The sequence below is a fragment of the Homalodisca vitripennis genome, chromosome 3 (genome assembly GCF_021130785.1).
Source record: "Homalodisca vitripennis isolate AUS2020 chromosome 3, UT_GWSS_2.1, whole genome shotgun sequence".
Lineage (NCBI taxonomy): Eukaryota > Metazoa > Arthropoda > Insecta > Hemiptera > Cicadellidae > Homalodisca > Homalodisca vitripennis.
Window position 1 is genome coordinate 88,855,640 of NC_060209.1, and position 17,766 is coordinate 88,873,405.

At 31.8% G+C, this 17,766-nt stretch overlaps 1 protein-coding gene across 2 annotated transcripts in view; it reads left to right on the plus strand.

Moving 5' to 3' along the window:
* Positions 1-17,766, plus strand: part of LOC124357163 — a 166,654-nt gene that overhangs the window by 70,932 nt on the left and 77,956 nt on the right. For both annotated transcript variants that reach the window (XM_046808671.1, XM_046808672.1), the window contains exon 2: positions 10,573-10,628. In XM_046808671.1, the coding sequence (XP_046664627.1) occupies positions 10,616-10,628 (13 nt within the window). In that variant the 5' untranslated portion in view covers positions 10,573-10,615. The remainder of the gene's footprint in view (positions 1-10,572; positions 10,629-17,766) is intronic.

Sequence of the window (17,766 nt, forward strand, 5' to 3'; positions counted from 1 at the left end):
ATCTAAAAATAACTACTCTATTAATTTTTAGTTTTAATTATACTAATATAACTGTTGGTTACACTGTTTATTTCATACACACGTTCATTGGAATTTAACCGAATATCACTATTTTGTTATGTTATAATCAAATTGAGATATTCTTTAGGAAAAGTATTTTTCAGAAACGGTTAAATTAAAATATTGTTGTTATTTTTATATGATAAATAAAGTATGATATTGATGATATACGAGTATTTCTAAGAAGTATACAGATAGATATTTTTTTATAAAAATAAAATAATTTACACTTTAATAATTTTGTTTTTAATATCTACACAAATGTTTATTTGTTTTTAAAACCACTAGTAAAATAACCATCTACTAGTATATAAAATAAAGACTATTGAAAGCAATTAAAAATGAAATAATGAACAATTTTCATGTTGTTTTTTTAATTTATTCCAAATAAATATATCAATTTAAGTATGTTTATGACTTTTATACGTACTATTTTCCAATTATTCGGTACAATACATAAAAATTAGTCTATTTAATTAAATTGCAAATCACACTGAATAAGATTTAGGTATTCTGGAAATATAAAATATTCTGGAAAGGAAGTATTGTAAAACTTGAGTTAAAACTGTGATTTCACCTGATTACATATTCTATAAAGTGCACAGCGCTCGATGTGCACGTAGTCTTGCATACATAAAATATGCGTAAACTGGTTAGACCTGTCGTCTGCCGCCATTGCAGGAATAATGCTCTCAATATTACATTTTTTTAAACCAGCTTATTAGTGTACTGTGAGATTAACTATTTATTTTTTTATTGAAACTTAAATGGAAATAGCTCATTATTCAATAGATATATTCAGAATTTATTTAAAAAACCCAGACTATTGTGAGTACAAATAAAATGATAGGAATGAATGTATTTAATCTCGCGTGAACGGAACAGACAGCAAACGTTTACAGTTTTTGTTAAATGATATATAATAAGTATATCACTGAGGTTATGTAAGGTTTCATCGTGAAGATAACAAACATAGAATGCAACATTATGTTTGAAATGAACAATTGTTTCACAAATAATTAAAACAATAATCTCATTTACATTGAAAAATACAATTTAAAGTAACTTTCTATCTAAGTTTTGAGTAAAATTATACAGTCGTGAAAGACGTGTACTGTATAACTATCAGTTTTAAACCGAACCCAAGGTTTTGTTTCGAAACACACCCGTTTGTTTATAAGAACGTCAAGTTAAATTAGACGCAACGACCGCCTCTGATTCCATTGTAAGTTATACTTTGGTTATTATAAATTAATCAAAAACCCGAATTTTATAAATGAATAAATCTCAGTAGTTTTCTTGAAAGTTCAATATTTTCCATTCTATACTTCCGGATTGTACTACTGCTATCCAGAAATTTTCTCTAGGGCTAGTTAGTAGTTAGTGTCTGAAAATGTACTTACCTGAGGAAATTCATTTCATATTTAATGCAATAGTTCCGAGTTTGTGTCTCATAGGAAGTAGTAATTTTCGTGCTACAACCTTTATGAAAGCCGTGTATGCATACAAACAGTGTTCATGGATGTTATTACACAATTGCCACCTAAAACAGGGAAAATTCATTCCTCTGGGATTGTATTAGATTAAAATCATATTGCAGATTGGACGTAACCATGCTTTAACTCTTATTTCTATCCTTCTGTTAAAATATGCAGGATCCAAATAATTGAATACTGAAAGCATGAGTGATTTGCGTAACTTAAGATTTTTTAACTCTGGAAAATTGTATAATCTAAGTTGTTATCTGTATGTATCTTTTGGTATTTACGAGATACTGGGTAGAAAATATCAGACCTGCCCCAAATAATCAGCCTCAGAAACATCTTTGATTGCCCTATGAACAGTAATAATTGGATGATGAGATCTCATGGTTATAATCATCCAATGGTACAGTGCCTGATATCCTAATGAAGAAATAAATAAATTACATCATTACATGACATCGCGAAATTCAAGGTATCTCTCACGATATCTCTGGGAACCTGCTCAAATCCAGTTTCATAGAAATCTTTGCTGTAATTTTCGTTTACGTTTAACGTAATGGATATTACATTTATGCCATAGTGACAAGGGCTTATAATTGCATCTTGTGCAACTCTGAATTCAGTAAAGTTTTCAACTAAATACAGGAGAGGTGTGATAATTACACAAATACAGCGAAATAACTTACACCTTACTTCAATAACTACGAGAATACTATATTTACGATGATGTTTAAAATATGAAATTAATTTCAGTCCTATTGAGCTCATTAGAATAATCAGGTGAGGCTTAAAACTGAATTAACGAAAAGAAAATGTTTTTTTCAGCTTCATAGTACTACTACCACAAAATATACCACCAAAATGTAACTTATTCCACTATTGTGACAGCTTTCAGTGAATAGAAAGGAAAGTTTTTCCATCTCTAACCCACTTAGAGAAATACGATCTGATTTCCAGTGGTCTGTAGATCAGATCGAATACAGGAAAAGATCGGTGGTTGAACGGAATTATAATTTAAAAGTAATATAACAACCACTCCAAGGATCTAGCCTTTCCACTGCCTTGGAAGAAATATTGCTTGGATTAGAATGACATATCTTCTATTAGATTCAAGACACTTATTTTATATTATATGAGTTTTCAACATTTCAACACGTCTGTTGAATTAGTATTAATCCTGAATCAGCTTTACAGATAGTTTTTTACAATAATATTGATTCATTGTGGTGTCAAACAATTTAACGAGCCCCCCCCCCCATCACTCTCTCTCCATAAAGAGCTTCTTACGCAGGAACATTACATTATTTAAATATGATTTTTGGATTAAGCTGTTACATTAAGTGATGAAAAACTTATAAAGTTAGAAGTGCTAAGCTCTTACTGGGATTTGCTGATTGTAGAATCAACTTTAAAATTCACTGATGAGAGGCGTAAATAAAAGCTGATTTCGCTGCTAGACAAGTAACTAAGGAGAGCACTAGAAGAAAGGGGATATTTTTATACGGAAAGGATTCAGATGTCTAATACTGTCATGAAGGGTTTCAGACATATTGTACTAAAATTGCCTAAAAAGGAATTTTTATGAATTTTCCAGAAAGCCTTGCAATATATGATTTGGTAAAAATGTATAACAAATATTAAGACTCTCAATAGTATAACTTAGTGCCAAGACGAGGAAATCAGACTAAATTGGTCTGGTATGCATACACTAAGAAATATATAAAAAAGGTTTTCACTGAATGATAAAAAATAAATAAATTTATTAAAATGTGAATAAAGTTATACAAGCAATAGATAATAAAACCCATATAAGGAAAAACTCACTGTCTGAAATGATTTAAGAAAAATGTGGTAATTTAAAATTAAATATTTTACAGCCATTGCACTCTTAAATAACATTATTGCGTCTCTTCTTTCGTAGAGTACAGCGTAAAAACGATCGTAACAAACTTAATTGTCCAAGATTATGGCCAACGAGGTCAGACCTGTTTTGAATTGGTATATATATCATTTTCCAATGTTGTTTTATTGAGTAGTAATATTCTTTTATTATTTTAAAATAAGTAGAAAATTAATTTATTTCATGTTGAATCCAACGAGAATTAATTGGACACTAACCGGAGCGTTAATTTAATCCCGATAATTTGAGACTTTATATCATTGTTTTCTTGTCAATATCTAATTATTTGCTAATTTATTTAAAGCTTGAAGCGATGAAATGGGATTGTAAGTCGAAATAAGCTGACAGCAATCTTCATATCATGTGGTTGTGCACCCTGGGCTGTACACAAGTGGAACAATAGCTGTATGTATGCTAAACAAGATAGTTCCTATCCAATAACCCTGTGGTAATGATGGGATTGTAACGCAAGTGAAGCTGACAGAAGTCTGTATATAACGAACATGTGCACCCTTGGCTGCACAAAGTTGCACAACGGCTATTTGAATGGTAACAAAGATAGTTCCGATGTAATGTCCCTGAGGTAATGAGATCAGGTAAGTTAAGCTGACAAAAATCTGTATATAAAGCGATTGTGCACACAAGTGTAAACGACAGCTGCATGCATGCTATACAGCTTTATGTATAGTAAACAAGTTAGGGCGTTTGCAACTGGTATGAGGTATTCATTAAGTTAAGTATACTTTTACTCTTAATATATTTGGTTTATAGACCATAAAGAGTCCAACAGAATTTATTTTATTCTTTATTCAGCATATGAAGAAATAGCATTTTATAAGGTTGAATTTTGTTTTATTTTATAAAATTATGTAATTCACAACTGTTAAAACTATAAGTGAAATCAGGCCTAAAGAAACGATGCTGAAGATGTGTATAAAAATTTAACAGTATTTACATGAAAATACGACTGAGGGAATTATACGTACTCTATTTATAAAAATGTTTCATTTACTTAAGAAATTGTATAAATATTTTAGTTACTGCCCTTTCAATACCTCTGCTGAAAAAATAAAATGTTTTTAAACCATTTTATAATTCCAAGAGAAATGGTAAGAATTCAAATAAGTAATATTTATAAGGATAAGGACAAGTATACGTGCACTCAGATCAAGTAAAACCAGATGAAAATAAGGATAAGGATTTCTACTGTATTTATGTAAAATTTATAAGACCTGAGGAAATTAAATACTCTACGTCTTATACAAATTGTCTCAATAGATTGCCTTAATTAGTACTAAAACATGTCCCTTTCTTAATTTATATGACAGTAAAATGTAATATCATCATAAATAATTAGTAAACTAGTCGTTATCTGAAATTATAACTCAAATACATGCAATACAGCCGCTATCATTGGAACCTGGTTACAAAATTGCTAAATGTGTATATATTGTAATTCTTTGAGGATAGATTGAAACTTTTCCTATACTTTTTTGTATTCATGAATTGCATCTTGAAGCACTTAAATTAAAACGCTGAATACAAATTTAATTGCTCCGTTTTAACATGAAAATTATTTTAAATGGGAAAGTAAGGTAGAAAATAGTGCAGTTACCAAAATCATCACCCTTATTGACTACGCCAACACAGTGCATGTATTTTTTTAAATTGTACTTAATTTAAAACAATATTAGATGTTTATCACTTTAAAGCTTACACATACCAAGTCGACCCCAGCACGGAGCAGAGCTGCCGCCTCAACACAATAACCCTTGTATGTGATGTTATTGAGAGGCGCCATTTGGTGCTCATAAGCTCGGCGCTGCTTCGTTATAAGACCCTTTAATAACAGAGTATCATAAATGTTGTGAAATAAAACAGTTTTTACCATATACTTGCCTTCTTCAGTGAGCTATATTTAAATTTAAATAGTAAGTAAACGGAATCTAATGTTAATTAATTTAATATTACTTTGGTTATTATCTTACGTAACGTGCAGTTAATGACGCATGTAAAATTATCTGTGACTGAATTGCAACAAGGACACTTATGGAAGTATTACACTATTTTAATATAAAGTAATTCTACTTTAGCAATAGTCAGTGATTAACAAAAAAAAGAAACTTATGTTATATCTTTAAAATAGATGAATATAAATATAAATATATATATATATTTATAAAATATAAATATATATATATATATATTTATAAAAGTTTTAAACATTTAAATTACCCAGGCAAAATTTTAAAAAATCAAATAAACAAACCAAACCATCCACCAAGCTTCAATTATAAAACACAACCAAAGTTTATTACACAGTTTTTTCCTGGACTACACAAAATTAACAGTATTATGAAAATTGCCCATAATGTCCTACTTTCCTCTCCAGATACATAAACTTTTATGGGTAAAGCACCTAGAGTAATATTTAAAAAACCTCCAAATTTGAAAAACAAACTTGTCCACCTAAACTACCTAAATTACACCAACCCGTTACTAAGTGAACCGTGCAACAAACCACGTTGCGGTTCTTTCAAAATGATGAAAAACTCTAGGGAATTCAAAAGTAGCGTAACAGGTTTAACATATCCCACCATTGGCAAAGTAAACTGTGACTCTAAGACTGTAATTTACCAAATAATTTGTAAATTTTGTAACAAACAGTACATTGGACAAACATCTAACCACCTTATTAGGCAGAATAACAGGGCACAGATTTGATATTTTCCATAAAGACAAGGAGAAGCCATTGGCGAAACATGCTGCTGAGCACAAAAAGACAAAATTGAAGAATGTTATGACCTTAAAGGTCTTGACTATAAGGTCTTCCCTTGCCCTAAAGAAAATTTAAATAGCTTAAAATTAAAAAATCTCGAACAATCACATCAGTTACTTTTAAAATAAAAATACTCAAATGGTTAAAATTTAAGATTAAATTAACTTTTCCAAATTTCCATCTATGCCATTAATGATATAACAGCAGAGTTTTTGAATGTTTTGGTTGCGTATTTACATGTTTGGTTATTTTCTTTTTATTTGTTGTGTTTCTTGTTCTCTTGATATTTATATTATGCTTCCTGAAGATATGGGTATCAAATCCCACGAAATATATAAAAGCTTTATATCTTATTTTTTCATTTAAATAAGTGAAATAGTATATATATATATATATTTATTTATTTATATATATATAATATATATATATATATATATATATATATATATATATATATATATATATATATACTATTTCACTTATATATAAAGAAACACAACAAATAAAAAGAAAATAACCAAAAATGTAAATATGCAAATGTAAATAACGTTCCTCTTACTGCAGTGACACTGGAGGTATTGTAATTGTTTCATCAGGTTCACAATTGATTGCAATACGATGTTAGCATAGATATAATCTCTAAGCACGGTGGGGAAACCGAGTTTTCTACTTATAAGTTAGCTATGGTGGGTTGATTCTATGTGAACGTTTATTTTAACTCCAATTCATCTTCCTCTTAGTTCAGCGTCTAGATTCTGTAGTAACAGACTTGACTACTGGAATCTGGAGTCATCTTCGTCTGAAGTTACCTAAAAATATTTTTCATCGTTGTGTGGAACAATAAGAAATCACTACTTCTAGTGGGTTTGGATTCTGTTGTCTTCTTCAGACATGTAAATAATTTGATCAAAAATGATGTACTGTTTCATTTAGTTATAACACATAGTAAATACGGATTGTCTGAACTATATATCTCATGAAAGTGAACGTATTTTTTAAAGCTCTAAAGTTTTTTGAAACATTAATAGTTATTATAGAGCATTAACGGGCAAAAATGCGGATCTTTAATTGGTTGCTTCTGTCTGAAATATGCTTTAATCTCCAGATTAATACAGTAAACATGTAAATGAACCAGTTTGGTAATTATGGCTTTACGTTTTAACATAACCTGTAATGAAAAGTCCTTACTAGTAACTGATTAGCCAATGCATGCCAAATAGTCATAAGTTTTGAGTATGAATTTACCCTGCAAGGTGGTCAAAAACTGTGGTACACAAAATAGATTCATATTGTTCGATTTAGAGTCAGAGACATCAAAAGTTTCAGTTTATATCATTTGAAGCTTTATATCATAATCGTACATTGAGGCGTCTAAGTAAATGTTTAAGTGTTCAACAATACAGTGGTTTAGTTTCATATGATTGCTCACGTAGGATTATATTACCACGAATTAAAGTGGATATTAATATGGTATTTTATACTGCACTGTTTTCTTTGATGAAGTGAAGTAAATATATTTCTGAAATATTATAATTTTGTTACATTTTGGATATATAATCGCCATTTAATTGGTTGAATGTTAAACTTGTGGGACTGGACATTGTTTTATCCATACACCCGCCCCATATCCCACATAAACAAACGTATAGACTTAAAATTTTCCAATAAAATTCATGTTTGTACAAATAACACTAAGTTCATTGATGATTCATTACACTGTATGGGATTTGGCTTAGCGTTATCAACTATTTGTGCATTGGTTTTAGGGTTAACCATGATGGCAGCGATAACAGCAGAACAAATACATTCGTATACAAGTTGAGTGCAATCGTATGAGATGTATGTGTATCACATATCCACACATGTAGCATATTCATGCAATAAATAAAAAGTAACTAAGCAGACAAGATTGAATTCAGCGAAATCTTGCATTCTATTACCCTACCTACTTAACCGGAAATATTAATTATTCAGGTTTAATGGCAGAGTTTAAATAATAACACTGCTATTAAACCTGACTTTATGATCAAAAATTTGAATGTATCATGTGCTTTAAAACTTCATTTTTATACAGAGAAAAACGAGTTATAAGATTGTATACGTCATACCATAGAATTTCTCTAAGCGTCATTAAAGCACTCAGTATGCTGAAAGAATTTCTTTTTTTTTGTCGTGGATGTTAACATTTGTATTTCTAACAATAAATGTCCGTCTATTTGTCCACAGGATGTTTTAAGTATGACATGAGCTATAGACAGAATTTTGCACGCAACCTCAGCGAACTGTTACGTGACACGTGGCGTGCTGTACTCCTCCCTTGTATGTGTATAACAAATGAATCATCCAATATATTAACAATAAGAAATATTATATAATAGTCTATAATAACCTGTGGAGTGTATATTTTCTTTAAATAAGTATTAATACTCGTATCTTATAACTTGTGGATAATTTGAGTAATGCCCATTGTCCCATATTAACTTGTGGAACTTAATTTTAAGTTAAACGATAATTATACTCTATCTTATTAGTATAAATAGAGTATAACTTCCCATCCTTATTACTGCTGTGTTATGCCCCGTTCTAATATCTCTAGGAAGTTATAAAAATGTTTAAAAATGAGACTTAAATTACCAATTAACAACCATGTAGGTATTAAATTTATAAACATTCTTTTAAACCATTGTTGGTCAGCTACATTAACTAACATATATTATTCGTCTCATGAATTTCTACAATGCCAAAAACACAAAAGGTGACTTCACTGAAAATGCGAAAAGGAAGTCAGGTCAATTACCCCAAGTAAAATAAGCCTTTGAATCCTTGAATCTGCCCGGTTGTAATTAACTTTTATGTTCCTGTACTACTACTTGTCATGATTCAGTCATTATTTTTCATTTTTTTTCTAGCTTTATTTAGTAAATTGTTCATTTATATAATTTTACAAAATGGAAGTCGTATGAAGAATATTGCGTGATAAGAATCAATGTATGTTATTAATTTACTTATTAACTTTTAGGGCGTGAAATTATGTTATTAGTCAATCAGTATTGTATATTACATCATCATTTATGCGATACTGTAGTTTGAAGTAGGTTTTATCGTTTTGAAAAATTACGAAAATTTAGAAAACTGTAGTAAAATATTAAATATGCGGGAAATTTGCAGAAATTTACATTCATCAAATATTAAATTAAAGTCATGAATATTTTTTCACTCATCGCAGTAAAAAAGCAACATCCAGTCGGTCTACGGGTGTTGAGACAGTTTCCGTAAAGTGTGTTGTGGGAAACCATTTTCTCTTCCGTAGAGCCATATTGCTGTGTTATTAAATTTGCCAACTTCAAACCATGTCAAATATAAACCGAATTTCTATACTTATGTCCTTTAAATTCTTTATCCTCCTGCACTGAAGCGTTACAGTGAAATTGAAGTATTTAGACACTTTTATTAAGCCTTAAGTTATCAAACAGGTTTTGTAATTTACCTATTCATTGTCATTTCAGAAACAAATCTATAACTTCTGTTAGAGTGTATTAATTTCCTGGTAAAGTTAAATCTGGGTATTTTTCAAAGCAAATTAAGAAGCATTTATGGTAGCCTGCCTTTGTTTGCCCAGTGGGAGGCGAAAGATCTTCTCTTTGGTTCGTGGGGAGGAAGGTTGTTCCAAAAATTTTCGAAATAAAACAACGAAATAATATATGATTTATTAAAACTAGCACGCTCTTTGAATTAGGTTAATAACAAAATTCGGTTTGATAAATTTATAATTGAGAATTTTTTAATTTGGCTTCCGAAAAGTAAAACTTCAGAGAGAGAGAGAGAGAGAGAGAGAGAGAGAGAGAGAGAGAGAGAGAGAGAGAGGAGGAGAGAGAGAGAGAGAGAGAGAGAGAGGGCCTAATTTAACGTCTGTCGCGTTCCGCACGAGTTAGCCGTCTCCCGAGCATGGCTTCAACATCGCCCGACTCTCCCGTTTCCAAGCCTCCAGACCAATCAGGGCGCGTTTCGTCTTAGGATGGTACTCTGGCAGGTGCTGCCGCCTAGGCGATTCATGAATTCTCAGCTCAGTATTAGGTTTCACTAATCTATTTGTCGAAATTTTTGGCCCTTAACACCGAGGGACAACACATTCTATTACAAAAACAAACTATCTGCAATAAGCTTTAAAAATTCTAACTCTTTACTTTGTTTTAAGTCTTTAAATAAACATTTTTCATCTAAATATTAAATTACTACATGTTGGTGTAGCTTTTAGTAAATACTAATGTTCAATATATTGCATGACTTAGGAATACTTCACTCTTAAACAACAAAGCTATCATTTGACTAGATCTTGATGTTTTTTCCAGGATTTCTCAGAACACCTGTTAGAGATACTGGCATCGATCAGTCATGACTACGAAGGGTAAGCTATCTCTATAATATTATTCCTTATTATTTATGGATATTAAATCTGCACTTTATCAAAATCAAAGTTTTAATGATATTATAATTTAATATGTATATAATAAACTTCTATCATTATTGTGATTCTTGCGTTACACAGTTTAAATAATAAAGTCTAATCTTTGAATTTAAAAGATGAATAAAAATGCAGCATGAAAATGTATCTATCAATAAAGGATGTTTTATTTCTATATCTCCGAATGGTTTACTTCTAACTGAAATATAAACAACGCTGAATAAACTATGTGTGATACTGGAACACTAAACTAAACAATAATCTGAGAGATTACTTAAATTTTATAAAAATAGCCGATGAGGACAATGAATACAATTGTCGTTTTATACAATTTAAGATTCAAATTTTAAAGTATAGGTCCAAATCAAACAACTTTACTTCAGTATACCTATTATAAATAATTAATAATAAAACAATTCCAAAACTTATCACAAAAGTAAATTATTCAAAATAAATATTTGTGTTCTTCAAGAGTCAATTGAGGCGTTGTAATTCAAGTTTGACATCTTTGTCTAATTAGTTATTAGATTAATTATTGAGGGTGTCCCTCTTACGAGCCTTTTCGACACATGTTAAGTTAATTTTATTAATATAAGTGAACGATTGTTTTGTTAGTTATATGCATAAATGGTATTTAATTTTACGTGTGAAAATATACACTTCTCTGAAATAATTGACAAGTTTATGATTAAAAGCAGAGTTACAGTTAAGTATTTTATAGAAACTACATGTATCAGTAGTGAAACTTATGAGAGGAAAGTCTTTCATGTCTACTTAACAAGTGCTTAGTACCGAAAAACGTATTACGGAATTCTTGAATCCGTTTGACTAAATTACACGTTTGACTAATTAGAGTTATTACAGGACTAACGAGATATATCGTAGAAAACAATATACAGGACACCATTAATTAGCAATTTAGTGGTCGGTACTCAATTATCTACCTAGGACTTAAGTTATGTTTTCACGAAGTAATGATGTTTAACTAATTATAGGATGAGGCCTAGTTAGACATGGTGTGGGCAAACACGCCTGAGAGGTAATTGGCAGGTCCGTTGATTGAGGCATCCTGCCAGTAACCTGTAGCCAGCTAATGACGTTTTCATCCTTGCAGTGATGAGACGGTTTTAATGCAACTGTATTAACATCAGATGTACCACACATATAACAGGTACAAACCACAGACACAGTACGCCTTACTTAAGTAGAAAAGTTGTATTAGATAAACAAATGATAATATATTTTCCTTATACATATATATATATATATATATATATATATATATATATATATATATATATATATATATACATTTCAGAAATATATTTATAGATACTTCCTAAATTGATTTATAACTATTTCAAATCTTTCGTTTTGTAGGCATACGGGATATGTTTATCCAAATGTAAAACATATATTTGGAAATAACTGGAGAATTTTAATTCCGAATCAATACTAAGCCTCAGTGTAGGATTTGACTGTATGGATTGAAACCATTTGGTCTCGATGTAGTATTATACTTGGCAAATTTAAGTAGGCCTATAGTAGGATATAATGAAATTCCTTTATTGTTCATAGCACTTTATGTGGAAAAAACAGTAAAACAGTTTGAATGAAACAGTTGAATGAAAATGACACGTAATGTACCTATGGTGGGAAGGGTTGGTTCTATTTGAATATTGAATTTAGCTCCAGTTCACTTTCCTTTTATTGCAGCATCTGTTATTTTACGCTGTCTCAGACTTGACTTCTGGAATCTGGAGAGTTAATCTATAGAGTTAAAATGAAAGTCGGCGACGAAAAAGCTCATAATAAACCTTAAAACCGTTTCGACATCAGATACACCTATAGGTGAAGTGGTAGTCTCATTTCTCATCAGGTGCACAACGAGTGTACTACGAAGTCTCAAGCCTGAGACAGCATCAGATACCAGATACTACAATAAAAGGAAGGTGAACAGTAGCTACATCCAATATTCTAATAGAATCAACCCTTACTACCATAGCTACGTTATGTGTTTAAAACTCGGTTGCTCCACCGTGCTTGTAAATGTGACAGAATATCGTAGTGCACTCAATTATGCATCTGATGAGTATATCAAAATGCTAAGAGCTTTAAAAAAAGTAATTTTAAATAAGAGTATTTTGTCGTATGGAAATATGCTCAAACCACCCAGCTAAGAAATGCATTTATTCATAGTAAAGATAAAAATAAGCCTCGTTGGAACTTATTTTATTTACAGAGCAATCCGAAGGTTAAAATTTGAGCAGAATAATGTAAGTAAATTACAACAATTAAAACAACAGAATATTGAAGAGGTGATATAATTACGAGACCCGTAAAACAAATATATAAACACAAACTTGTTTAATAATATGTTTGTTTGTAATCGTAGAATCATTATTAATATTTAAAATACAAGAAGAACATAATATATATATATATATATATATATATATATATATATATATTTTTAGAAAAAGCAAGTTAATTATAATCTGTTACAAAAAAAATTATCTGGTACAAACTTGTCAATAACAGAGTATTTACTTGTAATACTATTATTATGCTTATAAAAGGGTAATATTAAAGCTGCTAATAATATGTCTAGTCATTTTGAGCAACTTTGGCTTTGATTAAATGCAATTATTTTAACATTTTACTAGTTACAATATTGAAGAGGTGATATAATTACGAGACCCGTAAAACAAATATATAAACACAAACTTGTTTAATAATATGTTTCATTGTAATCGTAGAATCCATACAACATTATTATTTAAAATACAAGAAGAACATAATATGTTTATTTTTAGAAAGTAATTATAATTAAATACTATTATTATGCTTATAAAAGGGTAATAGTAAATCTGCTAATAATATGTCTAGTCATTTTGAGCAACTTTGGCTTTGATTAAATGCAATTATCTTAACATTTTACTAGTTACAATTTTGGTCAAAGAATCTATTATCACGCCATGTCGTTTGTTACGCCACTATTGAAGTTAGAAAAAATTTAAAATACAAAATATTATTTAATTAACAAAGGTGTATATATAGTTACTACACATTGAGATTTATATAAGCATTTAAAAATTTGGAGAAACGGGAAATAATCTTGGTTTTTTTTATTAAGTCCTTAAGGAGCTTTCTTTGCAAAAATAAATATTGTTATTTCAATGTTTGAAATTTCCGTATCTTTCTGTGAATGCTTCCAGTCCAAAGCAATTGCACCCAAGTAGGTTGTGTTTGATAACATTTAATTATTTTCAAAAAGGATAGTTAATTTTATAAGATACGAATGATTTACCTACTTAATATCCAAAATCCTATTTATCCCTAGGACACGCGAACACATCAATACCTAATGGCCGTTAAAAACCTTTTAATAAACTATACATATCACTATATTAGGAAGGCTTTTCATTTAAACTAAACAAAGTGAAAAACTATAATTTATGCATTTTACGAAACAATTGAAACATTTTTTATGACAAACATTACAAATTAGCTCGTTAAGTACAGAACTTGTATTGTTCTCGGCATGCGGTGAAAACGGCTGATTTAATTGCTGCTCTGGCACACACAACTGGCCGATAACAATGATCGGCGAATCTGGCTGTTAATGATCAATTAATTATTAGGACCAATTGTTTAAGCAGGATTGAATAGCTTGTTTATGTAGGTTATAAGCTAGCTTTTATAGATTTTTTTGAAAATTTAATCTTTTGTCCTTCAAATCATATTACAGAATTATTTTGAAAGTAATAAGTGTTGTGCCGGATATCTAAACCTCATAACTTATATTATTAAGTTATAATAAATAAACACATTTATTCCACATACTGTACATATAGGACCACTTTGAATTGGATTCCTCCAAAATGACAGTTCGGATTCAAGTACGTTTTCTAGCTAATCTACTACTATGATAGAATACAAAATAAACGTTTTCTTAACTATCCCGAGAAATATATTTTTGTTTTATATTTTATACATTGGCACACAATCTGATAGTTCTATGTAGGCCCATGAGGCCTCAATAACTTACGTTGAAAACAATTATATTTAGGGTGCATAATATAGATCTGAACAATTTTATAACCCTTTTTTGCAGTTAACCAGAAAGTTAATCTTTTACAGGAATAAAATAAATAAATAAATAAAAATGCCTTTATTGCAAGCGTTTTTCTCAGTATAACAACTGCTTTACAGAACAACTCTTGTCATATCTTACACTATTTACAATACTGGGAAATAAAATTAAAAACTAAAACCTATAGACCTAAATATAACACCCAAACAAGACAAATAAATTACTGTACAATCATTTTTCTTAGTTTACTTTTAAAAACAGTAACAGAAGTCTGTTTAAGGCTCTGGGGGAGGTCATTGTACAACTTTGGGCCAAAAGTAAGAAAAGCTCCTCCTCCCAAACTCATGCTTGACTCTGGGAAAGTGAAGCAAAGTCACCATGGCGGACACTGCGTTGAGAGACCTCCCTCCCGAAATTGGAGCTTCTCGACCAGGTACCGCGGCTCACCCAGCGCAAGCACCTTGTGGATCATGCCCACATGTCAGGATCCTGCATACATTTTCCATGGGGGACAAACTGACAGCATCTCGGAAGGGTGACACATGATCAAAGCGCCTCAAATTGAAAATGAATCGAACTGCAGAGTTTTGCAGTCTTTGAATCCGATCTATGTCTCCCCTAGAGATACAGTTGCCGTATGCAGGATAGCAGTAATAAAATACAGACAGAACAAGAGAACTCATAAGCCGGAGCTTAGCGGATTCTGGCAGCAGACTTCTAAATCTGTACAGACCCCTCAGCCTACCAAGGGCACGCTGGAATAGCATGAGTGATATGATCAGAAAAGGTGAGCTTACTGTCAAGCACAACTCCGAGAGTCTTGACTGACTCAGAGACAGACAGGCTCTCCCCCACTGAGCCTTACTCTCACTCCTCTCTGACCAAGGGCCTGCACCAGATTGTGTGGGGCAAGATGAAGGACAATGCACTTACCTATATTGAGTTTAAGGCCATTGTTAACCGACCTTAAGTGTTGATGTTCACTAGGTCGGAATTTATTTTCTCAATAGCCTCATCAATGGAGCCAGGCTCGTATGACAAGCGCAACTAACAATCATCTGCGTACAGGTGAGCTGCACAGCTTTTGAACACAACTTGGGAAGATCAGACGTATATAAGTTGAACAATATAGGTCCAAGACAACTTCCTTGAGGAACACCTCGCCTTTTGACAAGTGAAGTTTGACGTCTCACTTCCCATCTTTGTAACCTGACTTCTGTCTCCTAGGTAATGATTTTACCCACTCGATTGAATTTTTGCCAAAGCCATAAAAATGCATCTTAGCGTACAAAAGTTCATGGTTTAAGGGAATCAAATGCTTGTGAGTAGTCCAGTATCACTAGTGAACTACACATCCCCTTTATCTTTCGCATCAATTAAGTCACTGAACAGACTTACCAGGGCAGTGCATGTGCTATGATTTTTTCTAAATCCAGATTGTGTTTTTTGGCAATATGTTTACTTCGTTCATATACTGTGCTATTTGACGTGTTACTATTTTTTTTCCATAATCTTCGATATTGCTGGTAAAATCGAGATGGGTCTCAGTTGTTGGACACTTTTAGGGGACGTTACTTTTGGCAATGGATGAACAACACTCATTTTCCATCTCTGCGGGAACACACCGCTCATCAATGATTTGTTAATAAGATGATAATTGCACCCAAAGCATACGGACTCACGGCCTTAATCATTTGGATGGATATTTCATCACTACCAACAGCTCTAGATTTTATTTCATTTAGTGCTTTTTTTACATCATCTTCAGTGACAGCAGAAAAGCTAAAATCAATTCATCGATTCAATTCTCTTACTAGTTCTGAAGACATCGATTTCTTCAACTCTGGCTTCATTTCCATTCCCCATATTGACAAAATACTGATTGATGTCATCAAGCTTCAGTTGGTGTGGAATGTTTTCATTTCTGTTTTTCATAACTATATTACACTGTTTCAAACAAGTCCAAAAATCTTTGGGATCCTTGTTAGTGGATAATTTCTCAGTGAAAAAATCTCTCTTTGCTTTCCACACCATCCCATTCAATTCATTGCGTGTTCTTTGTATACATCTCCCAATCTTTACTGTCCCCTGGTTTTCCAATATATCTTACGGAGTTTGTTTTTTAGTTTAGTCTGCTTGTTTATGACATCGTTTTCTCCACGGGGCTTTCTTTTTTTGTCACTCTCTTGCATACATTTGGAGCATGTGAATCAAATACACTTTTAACATGGGTAGTGATGAAGTGCTCAATATTGTCAACCCCGTCAATGTGCATTGCTCTCTCCCAGTCAATCTCCGCGACTGCTTTGACAGCACTTTCTGGGTTGAATTTTGAAAAATCTCTGTAGGTTATCATTTTTGGCCCTTTTTTCTCTTTCTTAACTTTTACGCAACAATATATCAACTTGTGGTCCGTTATCTTCACCCCTCTATGGTCCCTAAATGCCTGCTGCATCGATGACGCCGGTCCTCTCGACCTCGACCGACCTGTCCACTATTATGTGGTCTAACAAGGTGGAAGAGGTTGCTGTCACTCTTGTTGGTTCATTTACTAATTGTATTGCAATTGTATTCTTTTCAAGAGTCGGCGTAAGTACTTGGCCTTCATTACAACTATTTGACAATAAATCTATGTTGTTGTCGCCCAAGTACATAATGGAGTTCGATCCGATAAGCCCAAGTTAACAAAGATAGAGTGAAACAAAGCTGACAGTGAGGTGTACCTTACATGTGGTGGCCTGTATACCACACATAAACCAAGCCTTACTCCCCTTATCCTCAGGACAACACAAAGAGACTCGTTACCAGGGCCCACATCCTCAGTAAGTGTGTGCTGCTCGAAGGAGATTCCCTCCTTAATATACAAGGCAACGCCACCACCTGTCACCGCGTCTGCAATGCCGTGTAAGTCAGCACGCCGATCACATCGCAGAAGTGTGTACCCATCATCTGATAATTGTCTGATGGGGTGCCGGGGTGAAGCCA